The sequence below is a fragment of the Grampus griseus genome, assembly GCF_964374135.1.
Source record: "Grampus griseus genome assembly, chromosome: 11".
Lineage (NCBI taxonomy): Eukaryota > Metazoa > Chordata > Mammalia > Artiodactyla > Delphinidae > Grampus > Grampus griseus.
In genome coordinates this window covers 56,789,525-56,802,123 of record NC_139005.1, presented here as the reverse complement: position 1 = coordinate 56,802,123, position 12,599 = coordinate 56,789,525, and the positions used below count along the sequence as shown (strand labels likewise).

General features: G+C 38.6%; 1 protein-coding gene across 1 annotated transcript in view; it reads left to right on the top strand.

Moving 5' to 3' along the window:
- PTPRR (protein tyrosine phosphatase receptor type R) overlaps positions 1-12,599 on the top strand; it is a gene marked incomplete at its 5' end in the record, with an annotated part of 254,829 nt that overhangs the window by 141,402 nt on the left and 100,828 nt on the right. Inside the window, 1 exon segment of the mRNA XM_082666172.1 lies at positions 7,035-7,145. Coding sequence (XP_082522298.1) covers positions 7,035-7,145 — 111 coding nt within the window.

Below are 12,599 nucleotides of genomic sequence, written 5' to 3'. Positions count from 1 at the left end.
GACCCAATTCTAGGAGGTTTTGAGATGAAAGCTGCTTATCGTGTGTTATTTGATAATATAAAAATCTCCCTAAGGGTCAAAATTCTCTGATTTCACATTGCGTATGTTTCTTCCTTAAGGAAGTTCATTTTCATGTCAAAGTTCCCTTTTTGACACTTTCTTCTCCAATCTTTATGGCCTTATAATTTATTTTGACTTATCCAACATATTGTCCAGAAGAAAAGCCACTTAGGTATATTTGTCAATTGATTACTTTTACTGAATTTTACTGAATTTTGGGTGTCCCCAAAAACACCCTCAAATCTTTCCTCCTCAACAGGTTTACTCCTCATTGCCTTCATTGTCAAAATGGTCCCTTTTTTCCACTACCTTGGGATTAATTTGAAATGTGATTTTTCTTTTGCTGAGGAACCCAGCAAATGAACTTGCTAGAATGAACATCATCCCAAACATATGTAATTAAATTCACAGAATCAAAGCATTAGACCTTGAGGGAACACATGCGAACATTTTAAAGATACAGAAAGTAAGGCCCGTAGAAATTAAGTGATTTCATCAAGGTGACAAAGCAAATGAGGTAGAAAGCAATATTTAAAATCTAGATACCTTATTCCTAGTCTATTTCCCTTTGCAGTAAAGCACACTGCCTCTCATTATAGCAAATGCCACAGGTATGGTATAAAAAGCTTTGGTACAAGATTGAGCTTGGATCCCAAAGCCAGCACTTAAAATGCGTGTGACCTTGGGTGATTTAATCTCTGTGAGATTAAGTCTGTCTTTACATAGTACCAACCTCTCTGAGCCTGAGTTTCTTCATATCCTAAATGAGTATAGAAAAAGAAAGGAAGGAAGGAAGGAAAAAAGTAAGGGAGGGATGGAGGGAGGGAGGAAGAAAGGAAGGAAGGAAGGAAAAAAAGAAGGAAGGGAGAAAGGAGAAGAAAAGGAAAGGAAAGGAAAAATAGGTAGAGTCCTTATCTTATAAGCTTGAAATATGAATAAAATTTTTAAATTTAAAAAAAATACATGGAGGGTTTCCCTGGTGGCGCAGTGGTTGGGAGTCCACCTGCCGATGCAGGGGACACGGGTTCGTGCCCCAGTCCGGGAGGATCCCACATGCCGCGGAGTGGCTAGGCCCGTGAGCCATGGCCGCTGAGCCTGCGCGTCCGGAGCCTGTGCTCCGCAACGGGAGAGGCCACAACAGTGAGAGACCCGCGTACCGCCAAAAAAAAAAAAAAAGAAAAAAAAACATGGAAATCTTCACAAAGAGTAGGCACTAAACAAATGTAATTTGACTGCAGAATGAAAATGTATTTCATCATTGAACCATGACTGTAATAACAACCTCCAACTGGTCTTCCTGCATTTAGTGTTGCTTCCCTCCTTGCTGTCTCTGCTGCCAACCCCAGCTCACACACGCACGTGCACGTGCACACATCCACACATGCACACAGTGTTTTCTTTCTTGCCACCAGAGTAACTTTTCTAAAAGCAAATCTGGCCATGCCCTCCTAATGTCATGACTCTTCTTTGGCTTCCTAAATCCTGTAGAATCAAGTCTGGATTTCTTAATGTGGTATATGGTTCTTTGTGTGCTGAGTTTATCACTGTTGAACAACACTCTCTTAGTTTATGCTTCAGCCATTCCAAACTTAATAGGCACCAGGACACCCCACACCATTTCTTCCCTCCATGCCTGTGTGTATGTTGGTCCGTCTGTGCACCTTTCATGTTTCAAGATCAGTCTACTGTATAGTGAAGCCTTCCCTTGTACCTCCACAGATGTGGGCGCTGTCTCTGTGTTCTCATGGAGCTTATACAAAAACCCCATACCCCACGTTGGCCTTCATGTCCATCTCTGCACCGTCGTTCCTTGAGAGCATTTCATTTCATTTTATCTGTGTCTTCAGTGCCTTCATTCAGGGCCTGGCATACAGTAGGCGTACAAAGAGCCAAGCGCTGGGTTAGGTGGTGTCCAAAGTCAGAAAAATAAATGAATAAGCAAACACACACACAAATAAGATTTTTGCTTTCAATGAGTTCTAATAAGGCAACAAGAGACAAGCAGATAAGGAAAATACAGGGCTATGATAACATAACCGCACTGTGCCATGGGAGTTTTGAGAAAGAGGAGGTCCCTTCATGCTTCAGAGAGACCAGAAGAAAGGTCAACATGAGCTTAAACACCCAGACCCCTCCCCAGCCCTCCCTGCATGTGACTCTGAAGGGGCTCCCTTTTGTACATCAAACCAAACTCCATGCCCACAGTTCAAGCCCCTCACAGACTGACTTCCACACATCTTGCTCTGGACAATTCTTCTTTAAAATTTTAAAAGACCATTAGATTAATTTATTCTGCTTCCCATAAGCTTTCAGTGAATAAAATAAGCATTTCACCCTGTTGCTTTATTCTGAGTTTAAATGCCATTCTGAAGGCTTTAGGAGTATGGCAGCTTAGTGAGTCAGCCAGCTTTGCAGACCAAGAGAAGCTCACCATACCAAAAAATTAATTAAACTCAAGTATTTGGGGGTCCTCCAACATACCCCAGACTGGTGAAGGCAAGGAGCTTAGCCTGAATGCCTGTCACAGAACGATTAGCCCTCAATAGACCATGGGTCTGTATTGCATTTGAATAATGAAAGTGTATTTGATGATCAAAATATATTTTCATATAAAATTCTGGGAATCTAAACATCTAGGCAATCTAGAATCTAGAAACTATTATATTACAGGAGACTGGGAAGTATTTTAATTGGATATAAGGAGCATTTCATCAGGGACTGGTGTGTTGTTTGAGCGTTTTGTTCTGGCACTTGTAGAATGGGCCCAGCGGTACCCTCTGATCGGAAGCTCTAACTGCAGACAGGAGAGAGCCGTCTGCAGTGTGCACAGGCCCTCAGAGGGAGCTTCAGACACATACAGTCCCAGAGGCGCCGCAGAAGCATTTGTTGATAGTTGTTTAAGCTGATAGGTATTCTGTGAGTTTTCCCACTTCTTTATTCATCATTTGTGGTAAATGTGGAGTAACAGCTTATGCCTCAACCCATTCTTTCACATTTCTATCTCCAAATTATAGCTCTGTTATGGTAACATGTTTATTACCAGAACAAAAAAAGGAATATTGGTATTTTGGGTTTTCATCCTTTACATGGATTACAGAACATGGTGAATGCTGTCTCAAAGCATCTCTTCCTACACTTTTATTAATTACTTTTAGGGAAGGGTGTGTTTTTTGTTGTTGCCATTTCTTTATTTGCTTGATTTTATTTAAGTCAGAAACGACTCTTGGGAAACAAAGACAATTACCAAATAGAGATTTCCTTTCGCTTATTCATCTATTTTTATTTCAAATTTAAGTTTCTTGAGAGACAAAGACATTATTTCTTTTATATATTTATATATGGTACCTAGAACATTGGAGGACCTCAAATATTATTTTATAATAAGATGCTCCTAAAAATTAAAAACCAGACTTCCTCTTGCCTAATAAGTTAAATCTCAGGGAAATAAAATTAAATGCATTGTTTTAGTTTCTATTTTTAGATGTTTTTACAAACTTAAATGTCTATTGAAGCAGTAATTTTGCAATGATAGTGAAAAAAATGATTTAGGATTTTTTTGTTGTTCAGTTGCAAATTACCACAGTTTCACAGGTCTTATATTTCAAAGGAGGAAGTTACCTTCTTTAAATAACAGGACAATATACTGACTGATACTTTCATGGCATGTTTACAAAGAGAAAAAAAATCATACCAAATAAATATAATCGTAATCCACGAGTTTAGTGATTGTTCCTTTAAACATTAGCCAGCAGTCTAAAGAATTATATAGTCCTAGCCATACAGTGCCGAGGAGGAATGCAATCAATGTTAACATGGGTCAGATCTCTCAGACCGAATTGTTTACCTTGTGCATGATACAGTGGAAGTTTGGCATTTATCTAACAAAACCATATTGTTGTAGGATACAACTCACTTATCTGCCTAAATCAATTAATCAGCTAATTTATAACATTTCCACTTTATTCTTATTCTTTGTGCTCCATGTCTCTAAAGAGATGTAGCTCTGAAAGTCTCTGTATCATCTCTCCCAGCATTTGGGGTCAGAATTGGTTTTAATAAAAAGAAAAGAAAAGAAAACTCTAGTATATCAAATTATTAAACAGGATATAGAGAAGCCATTGCTATCGGTACCGGAAACTGCCCAAATTTTATACAATCAAACAAAACAAAACCCAGCAGCTTCTTTCACTGCCACAAAGCTAAAGGGAAAGTGATATCGTTGTGACATAAGACGTTAAGATGATACAGCGCATTGGTTTGACCCAGCCATGGAGCCTCTGAATTATTGAACCTGCAGTCCCCTGTCAAAATGTAAAAGGAATGGGCTTCCTTGGTGGCGCAGTGGTTGAGAGTCCGCCTGCCGATGCAGGGCACACAGGCTTGTGCCCCGTCCGGGAAGATCCCACATGCCGCGGAGCGGTTGGGCCCGTGAGCCATGGCCTCTGAGCCTGTGTGTCCAGAGCCTGTGCCCCACAATGGGAAAGGCCACAACAGTGAGAGGCCCGCGTACCGCAAAAAAAAAAAAAAAAAAAATGTGAAAGGCATTACATTAACCTTATACAAAGGTTAGATTGGAGATTCTTGTGAATTACAATCTTATGACTTGTGGGATCTTAACCACAAACTTTTCCATTTATTACCCTGCCCTTATCAAGGTTTTTAGATCTCTGTACAAATATAGTAGTGCTCAGCAGGGCTAGCATGACTCAGAAGGAAATCTATTTACCAAGAAAGTGCAGTGGCTAAGTTCTAGGAGTTCAAAACATGTGTCTTTCTAAGTGCTGGCGGGGGATGGAGAGGTGGGAGGTTAATTCCTCCATCATTACTGCTTTGGTTAAAAGAGAAAGCAAAATAGATTTGTCTTAAGCAGAAAGGAACCTGTTGGTATTCCAGGAGGTGTGGAACTATAGTAGGAAAAACAAGAAAGGAACCAAATCAGGTTAGGAACACAAAATCTCTTTCCACCCACCTAACCACTCCTTTTTTAATCCAAATTTTACATGAACTAAAGCTCAGATTCTCACACTTAAATTTGACAAGTTTATGCTACCTACTTGAAGGCTTAAGTGGCTTGCTTTTATAGCAAGCAATAGATGCTATTTATTTGCCTGCAAAAAAACTCATTTCCATATTTATACTTGATTTCTACAAGAGTTTTCTCTTAGTTTCCAGCTATGTGTACAGAGACATAGGAATAAAATATGATCTGGCTAAGGTCAATGAGTAAAAGACACGTTGTCACTTGACCCCAAGATTTCCTTTTCAGGACATATTGGTTTCTACTCATTTCATCCAGCAAGTATTTTCAGATTCTCCATCAACTTACCATTTATGTATTTTAAAAACATGCATAAATCATTTCTTGCATCTATAAATGTGTCTGTGTCTTAAAGAAGGCAAGATATTACAGTGAGCATATCTATATTTTACAAGCAAAGGAAATGGAAACTCAACTACTTCAAGCAATAGAAGTCTTCCTCACATAGTTATTGTAACCACAATTGAACTCAGAGATCCTTTCCATTCTGTTTTGTTCAACTCCCCACCAAGACTCGCTTGAGTTTCAGGATAAAAGTTTTCATAAAATATTTTTCAAGGCAAATATTTCTTTTTGTCTAGTTTACAAATGTGGAATGCATTTTATTTTTTTTAAGTCTTGAAAAATAATTAACAGTGATTTCCAGGTTCAGACACCTACAAGTACAGGTTTTGCTGAAGGCTTTTTTTTTTTTTCTTTTTGAGACAACTACTATTTATTTCTCATGATTCTGTAGGTTGACTAGGATCAGCTGAGTGGTTCTTCTTTTCCACATAGTATAGGCTGAAGTCATCCCAGGGGTTACATTAAGCTGGGAATTCATCTGACGCTGGAATGCACAAGACGACCTCTCATTCTCCAGGGCCACTCTCCATGTGGCCTTTCATCATCCACTATCATGCTTCTCAAGGCTTTCTTAATCATTAGAGACATCTCAACCAAAAGGGGAAAAAGCAGACTCCAACAAAATGTAATTTTAGATGAGTGGGAGCATTTGACTTGATTTAGCCTTTATATTTTTTTCCTAATTGTGGACCATTTGGTTTCAAGCTCAATTTTCTTTAACCATAAATCTATAAATTTCACTGAATTATTAAATTTCATTGCCTTATTATAAGATGTGATTTTAGTAGATGTGCTTTTTTAAAAAGAATGGGTAAAATAAAACTAAACCACTCATTCACATGTTATTCATGCTTTTTCTCTACCCTTCCACCCTTCAAATAGTAAGCTAAGTAAATAAACAAAGAGAGAAATAAATTAAAGTAAAACTATTTTCCCTTATAGTGCCAAATAATTCTGGACATTCTGGTGTTCCCTGTTGCTTTAAATAAAATATAAAACCCTAACAATTTATGTGGTTAAAGTGGTACATTAATCAGATTTTGACAAAATAGACTGCATTTTTTAAAAAAAGATTTCATAAAAGAAAACAAAAAAAAGGCAATGATGCCGACATTGTTGCTCTGTTTATTGATGCATCATGAGATTTTGTTTGCACCTGTTTCACTTCTGTTTAAAAGCAGAGAGCAGTATTACAGCACGTAAAGCAGGGTGTTGATGTTATGGGAGGAGCCTGAAAGCAGAGTAAGGAGAGCTTCATAAACAATTTCCTCAGCACAGAAAAGAACAGAACTCTCTCACCTGTGAACCAGGTAGTTTCCAAGAGAGACCCTGAGGGACACTCACAAAGCCTAAGGACCTATATGCCATGTCGGGCATGCTTGCTCCTGTACAGGAGATAAAATAGCGTCTTAACGTATAAGAACGGCAATCCAATGTCTTAGATCAGATTGAGAAGCAGCTCTGGCAGCGGGGGATGTAGGTGTGTTCTACACTGAATGGAATCAAGCTAAAAATATGTTTAGTGTCTGATAAGAACGCCAGTCTCCTCAAGCTCTCATTTAACATCGGACTTTCTGTTTTGCTTTCAAAGAAAAATGTTTTACAAGGGCAGCATGAAGCGGACAAAATCTGGAGCAAAGAAGGATTTTATGCTGTTGTCATTTTTCTCAGCATATTTGTTATTATAGTAACGTGTTTGATGGTAAGTTTGCTTCTTTATATATTTTATCCTTTACTGAGCCCACTGCTTAATATTATTCGATATATTGCCATTCAAAAGAATGTTGAAAAGACTGAGAACAGAAGCAAGACTATGACCCTGATAGGTTGGGAATATCTCACATCTGACAGCAGAGTGATAGCTAAAGGAAAACCTACGGAATTATGGATTCTGACCTGCAGAATAAGGCTGTAATTGCACTGAGGCTTTTCGTAACTTGATCAACCCTGAGAACGAAGTTTTAGAAAGTGATTTACCGAGGTCAGTGGAATCCTCAAAGCCATTTAAGTCTCATGGGTACACTTTGGACTTGCTTTATTTCTTCTTTTATATTATCTTTGTGCAACTTGGGGAAAACTTTATAAAGAAATATGTCTTGGGGCAAGCTTACTTCTTAATGAGTAAAAATAAGGTTTTCTTATTTTTAAAGGGCCTTGAAAGTAATATATGAAATTCCAGGCATGAAAAGGAGATGATTATAGGCTAAAGGGCTAAACAATCCATAATCAACTAATTTTTTAGGTGAATGAATAACGTAAAAGTATGAAAGAATACACTGCAAATAGCTCTGTAAATTACAAATTATAGATATGAAGACTTTAAAAGTGTATTTCATATTAAAAACATAGAACCCCAAATAAACCTAAACACACTAGACTAGGCAGTGCTCTTTGGTACTGAATGAGTTAACAGGTACGTTTCTAATAGAATGATAAGATTTTCCTATTCTTTTGAAAATTCTGTGATATAACTTAAAATATTTAAAGTTTGCAGATGGGTTTTAATATCTTTTCTTCCTGTGTGCTATGTTCTTTTTAATTTTGCACATTTTTAAAAACATTCCTTCCTTAGTTTTTAACAGCCCCCCCCCCCAAAGACATCATGCTAATTATTCTTCCCACAAGCAATAGTGTTGCGAAGTGTCTTAATGGATTTTGTTTATTTCTGCTCCTCCTCCTGGAAGAGGTTTATGTTAGAAAGGTTAGGGCTCCGTTTGGAAAACAGAGGCTGAGTGGGTCTCAACTTGAAGGATATAAAACAATTAAGGCCTTGAATAGTGTGAAGATGGGCATATTTCCTAGAATCTAAAATACAGAAAGTAGCAAGCTCCCATGCACTCTGAAGTTTCTATTATCATGAATTTAGAGGCATCTCCTATGGGCCAGGCACTAAGAGAGAAGATTTCTAAAAATTGTGACAATATCAACAAAAGAATAATTTAAGATTTTTATATCTTAAATAGTGGAGATTAAGGGTAAAGAATTTTAATGAAAGTTGGAGGTTTTATGGAAATTTTGGCAGAGACCCCTGGGCATTTTTTAGGTAGAGAGGGTGTGGTTCCTTGTTATGGTTCCTTGTGTTTTAAAATATGTGATTCTTCTTTTTTAAATAAAGGAAATCTCGAGTGTTGTCCTCCCTCTCATAAGTCACAATTAGGGTATTTTTCTGCTTGGAACGTTGGAAGGAAGGGGAGGATAGAAAGGGATACAGAGTGATAAAAATAGAGATTATTCAGGGAGTAAATACTTACAATTCAGAAGAGCAAAGGCAAGGAGGAAAGTGGGAAAGCAGATTCCGGAGCAGCTGGTGAGTCCTAGAGGGCTGAGAGAGACAGAGCAGAGCAACCGTTCACTTGTTAGATATGGTCCAGATTCTGCATCTCCAGCTCAGGGAGCGCCCCTGTATCCACCATGGCTGGATGAACTCCTGCCTGACATACTGATCGCAAGTAGTAACAGGACTTGTAGTAGCCACACCCTCAGCTACCTGGGGCCAGGGAACAACTAACTCTTCCTTTCCCAGTGTCTGCAAAACATCCATGTAAAATTCAAAAATCTAAATAAGGCTACTCCAAAGTTACTAGAACAGACTGAGAAAGGAATGTTTCAGAAGTGTGAAGGTGATCGCTCCCTACTGGGCTGGTAGGTAGATTCATCCATTCATTCAATCCAGTAATTCCTGCAGAGGGCTCTCTGTGAGCCTGTTGTTGGCCCTGTGGACAAAGGAAGGAACAAGACAGATGAGGTCCCTGTGTTCATGAGTCCTATAGTCCAGAGGGGTACCCAGACAGTAATTACATGAACATTTTAAAAAATCAAGTAGTGACCGTATTCTGTGATTCCGAGTATATGACATTCTGCCAGAGGCAAAACTATAGAGACAGTAAAAAGATCAGTGGTTGCCAGAAGCTGTGGGATGAATAGTTGGACTTTTAGGGCAGTGAGACTATTCTGTATGATACTGTAATGGTGCGTGCATGACATTAGGGATTTGTCAAAACCCATAGAATGTACAACACTGAGAGTGAGCCCTAATCCACATTCTAGACTTCATTAATGATAGCATATCAGTGTAGGCTCAAGAGTAGCAAGTACGCCATGCGAATGCAGGACGTTAATGACAGGGAAGGTTGCTGAGGGAGCTATGGGAGAGGCGGTATATGAGAACTCTGTGCTCTCTGCTCAGTTTTTCTGTAAACCTAAAACTGCTTTTAAAAAATAAAGTTTATTAATTTTGTAGAAACTCAAAAGCCTTAAGGGCCATGAAGAGATGATAGTGAGCTGAAGCAATAGGTAGTGGAGCAATTGGAGACATCTGAGACATACGAACATGTAGGGAAGGGGCTCCCTGGCAGAGGATACGGCAGGTGGGGCAGCTGGGCCTCGCTGGTTTCCAGGAGAAGGCTGTAAGCTGAGTGTTTTAGGCAGAGCTTTGATGTGATCTGATTTGCATATTTTAAAAGATTGTGGTCTCTGTTGGTGGCAAGTGGTCGGGGACAGAGCTTGGGGTGAAGTGTGGGAGTAGGAGGACCCTTCTGGCAGCTGCTGTATTAGGCTGATGAGAAATATGATGGCGGCCCAGAGTAGAGGGTGGTGGTGTAGATGGAGAGGGGTGAAGGATGGAGATTCATCTGCAGGTGGAACTGACAGGACTTGCTGTGTACTGATTCTCTGGGAGGAAGAAAGAGAAAAATGAAGGGTGACTCCTACATTATTTGACTGACTACCTGGATGGGTGGTGCTTCCATTTCCTGGGAGAGGAATGCATTGGAGATGGCGAGTAGTGAGAGAGAAGAAACACATTTTGATTTGTATTCCAACAGTTCTTGAATAAATAAAAGTAGTAGAATGATATATTTCAAACACTCTCTTACTTTTTAAAGTGAAAGAGTCATTTTAAAAAAAACAGGGGGAGCTTCCCTGGTGGCGCAGTGCTTGAGAGTCCGCCTGCCGATGCAGGAGACACAGGTTCGTGCCCCGGTCCGGGAAGATCCCACATGCCGCGGAGCGGCTGGGCCCGTGAGCCATGGCCACTGGGCCTGTGCACCTGGAGCCTGTGCTCCACAATGGGAGAGGCCACAACAGTGAAAGGCCCGCGTACTGCAAAAAAATAAAATAAAATAACAGGGGAACCAGTAGTACAGAAAGGAATTAATATTGATGGAAAAATAAATACTACCTGATAGACAGGATTAAGATGAAGTTATATTTATCTGATACAGCTTAACCACTGACAAGTAAACAGTTCACATTTAAGGACTAGTCAAATGTGATTCTCTAAAATAAGCTTATCTTTGTACTTGTTCAAATGTTTTTGATACTGATCTTGATTTAAAGTAAGTTTTTCCTTGGATCTGTCAGTAATAGTTATACTATCACTTTTGTGATTTTCAAACAAGTATATTCTGGTTTCTGTTTCCCATAATTTTGTTGATTCCATGGCAAAGGAAAAGATATCACTCAGAAATTTCCCTCTGGCATTAATTATGTTTATGAAAGATCGAATGCCATTATTTGTGTCCAAGCCTTTCTCATATCATAGAAATGAAAAGCATGTGGTTTTATTATGAAATTATATAGGTGAATTGCTGTCATGGAGGCTTATGTGCTCTGTAACAATAACATAAGCCTTGGCAAATTTTTTGAAATGTGGCATATTATTTACTTTCCTTAAAATTTAAGAAAAAATGTGTGTTGCCAGGCATAAAATTAGACATGCATGACATTTTCAAATGTGTGACTTATTTAGCACCTCTCAAATGTGAATGTAGAGTGGGTGGTGCAACAAATAGACAAATACAATTTTCCAAGAAAAGATGTGTGGGCAACTTCCAATCCATTCAGTCTGCTTTAGGTGGAGGAATATATTACTAAGAAGAATTAGTCCCTAAGTTGGAATAAATAATAGAAAGAACACCATTTATCAACTACATTAGATCTTCAGTGCACTTAGAGGTTTATTAACAAGTGAAAAGGTATTTATGGAATGTAGGTAGATCTGTCTATAAACCAGATCGCTACTGAAAAGCAATTTTAGAAAACACATAAAAAAGAGCTGTTTGGGTCCATAAAAGCTCTGGCTTGTTAGACCCATAGAAGAGCCATTCATGTGTCATCCAAAGAGTTTCTCTAGTCATGGTCTTGGTAGCTGAGGCAGGAAATTCTTTATCAGACTACCTACTACAGCCCAAGCATCACAAAGAAAATGCATGTCAAAGGTGGACATAAATAGCCATACTTTTCTAATATGTTATATATAATTCCTAGGGATTGAGGAAAATGGGACTAGGTTCCTAGCTGAAACGCTTTGTTTACAGAACCATTTACCAAAGTAGGCATGTCTCAAACTAATTTTCAATTTTTTTCTGGTTAATAAAAACCATTTAGCTCAAAATACAACCCTCTCGATAATAGGAAAAATAATAATAACAATAATAACGATTATTTTCTTCCATTTACTGCCATTTACTGGTATTAAATTTACTGCCATTTACTGGTACTAAATTTACTGCCTGGTACTAAACAATGTATTTTTAAAACCATTTTATTGACATACAAAAAGCTGTACATGTTTAATGTAAACAACTCGAGTTTGGAGATAAGCACACACCCATAAAACCATCACCACAATCTATGTCATGAACATATATATCACCTCCAAAAGTTTCCTCCTGCCCTCTTTATTTATTATTATTATTTTGTGTTGTGATAAGAGCACTTAACGTAAGATCTATCCTCTTAGCGAACTTTTAAGTATACAATACAGTATTATTAATTATAGGCCCTATGTATAAACACTTAATGTATTTTAGTTTCCTAATTTTACTGAAGAGGAAACCAAGAATCAGAGAAGATAAGTGACTTGACCAAGAGCAAGCAGTGGGTGGGTATATGTGTGTGGGTGTCTGAGGGGAGGCATTGGCATTCGAACCCAAGTCTATCTGGATTAAAAGTCTGGGCTCTTTACCGCGATCTCATGTATAAAGGAGTCACACTGTTAGTTTCTTCCAGTCCTGTCACACTATCTTGTGAACATCTGTTTCTGGCCACAAAGGGGTCCAGGAATAAATGGGAATGCCTGTGTTAATCAGAGACATTCAACCCAGACAGAGGTGATAAGTGTGTACCACACCATACCTGCTGTTGACACATCTCT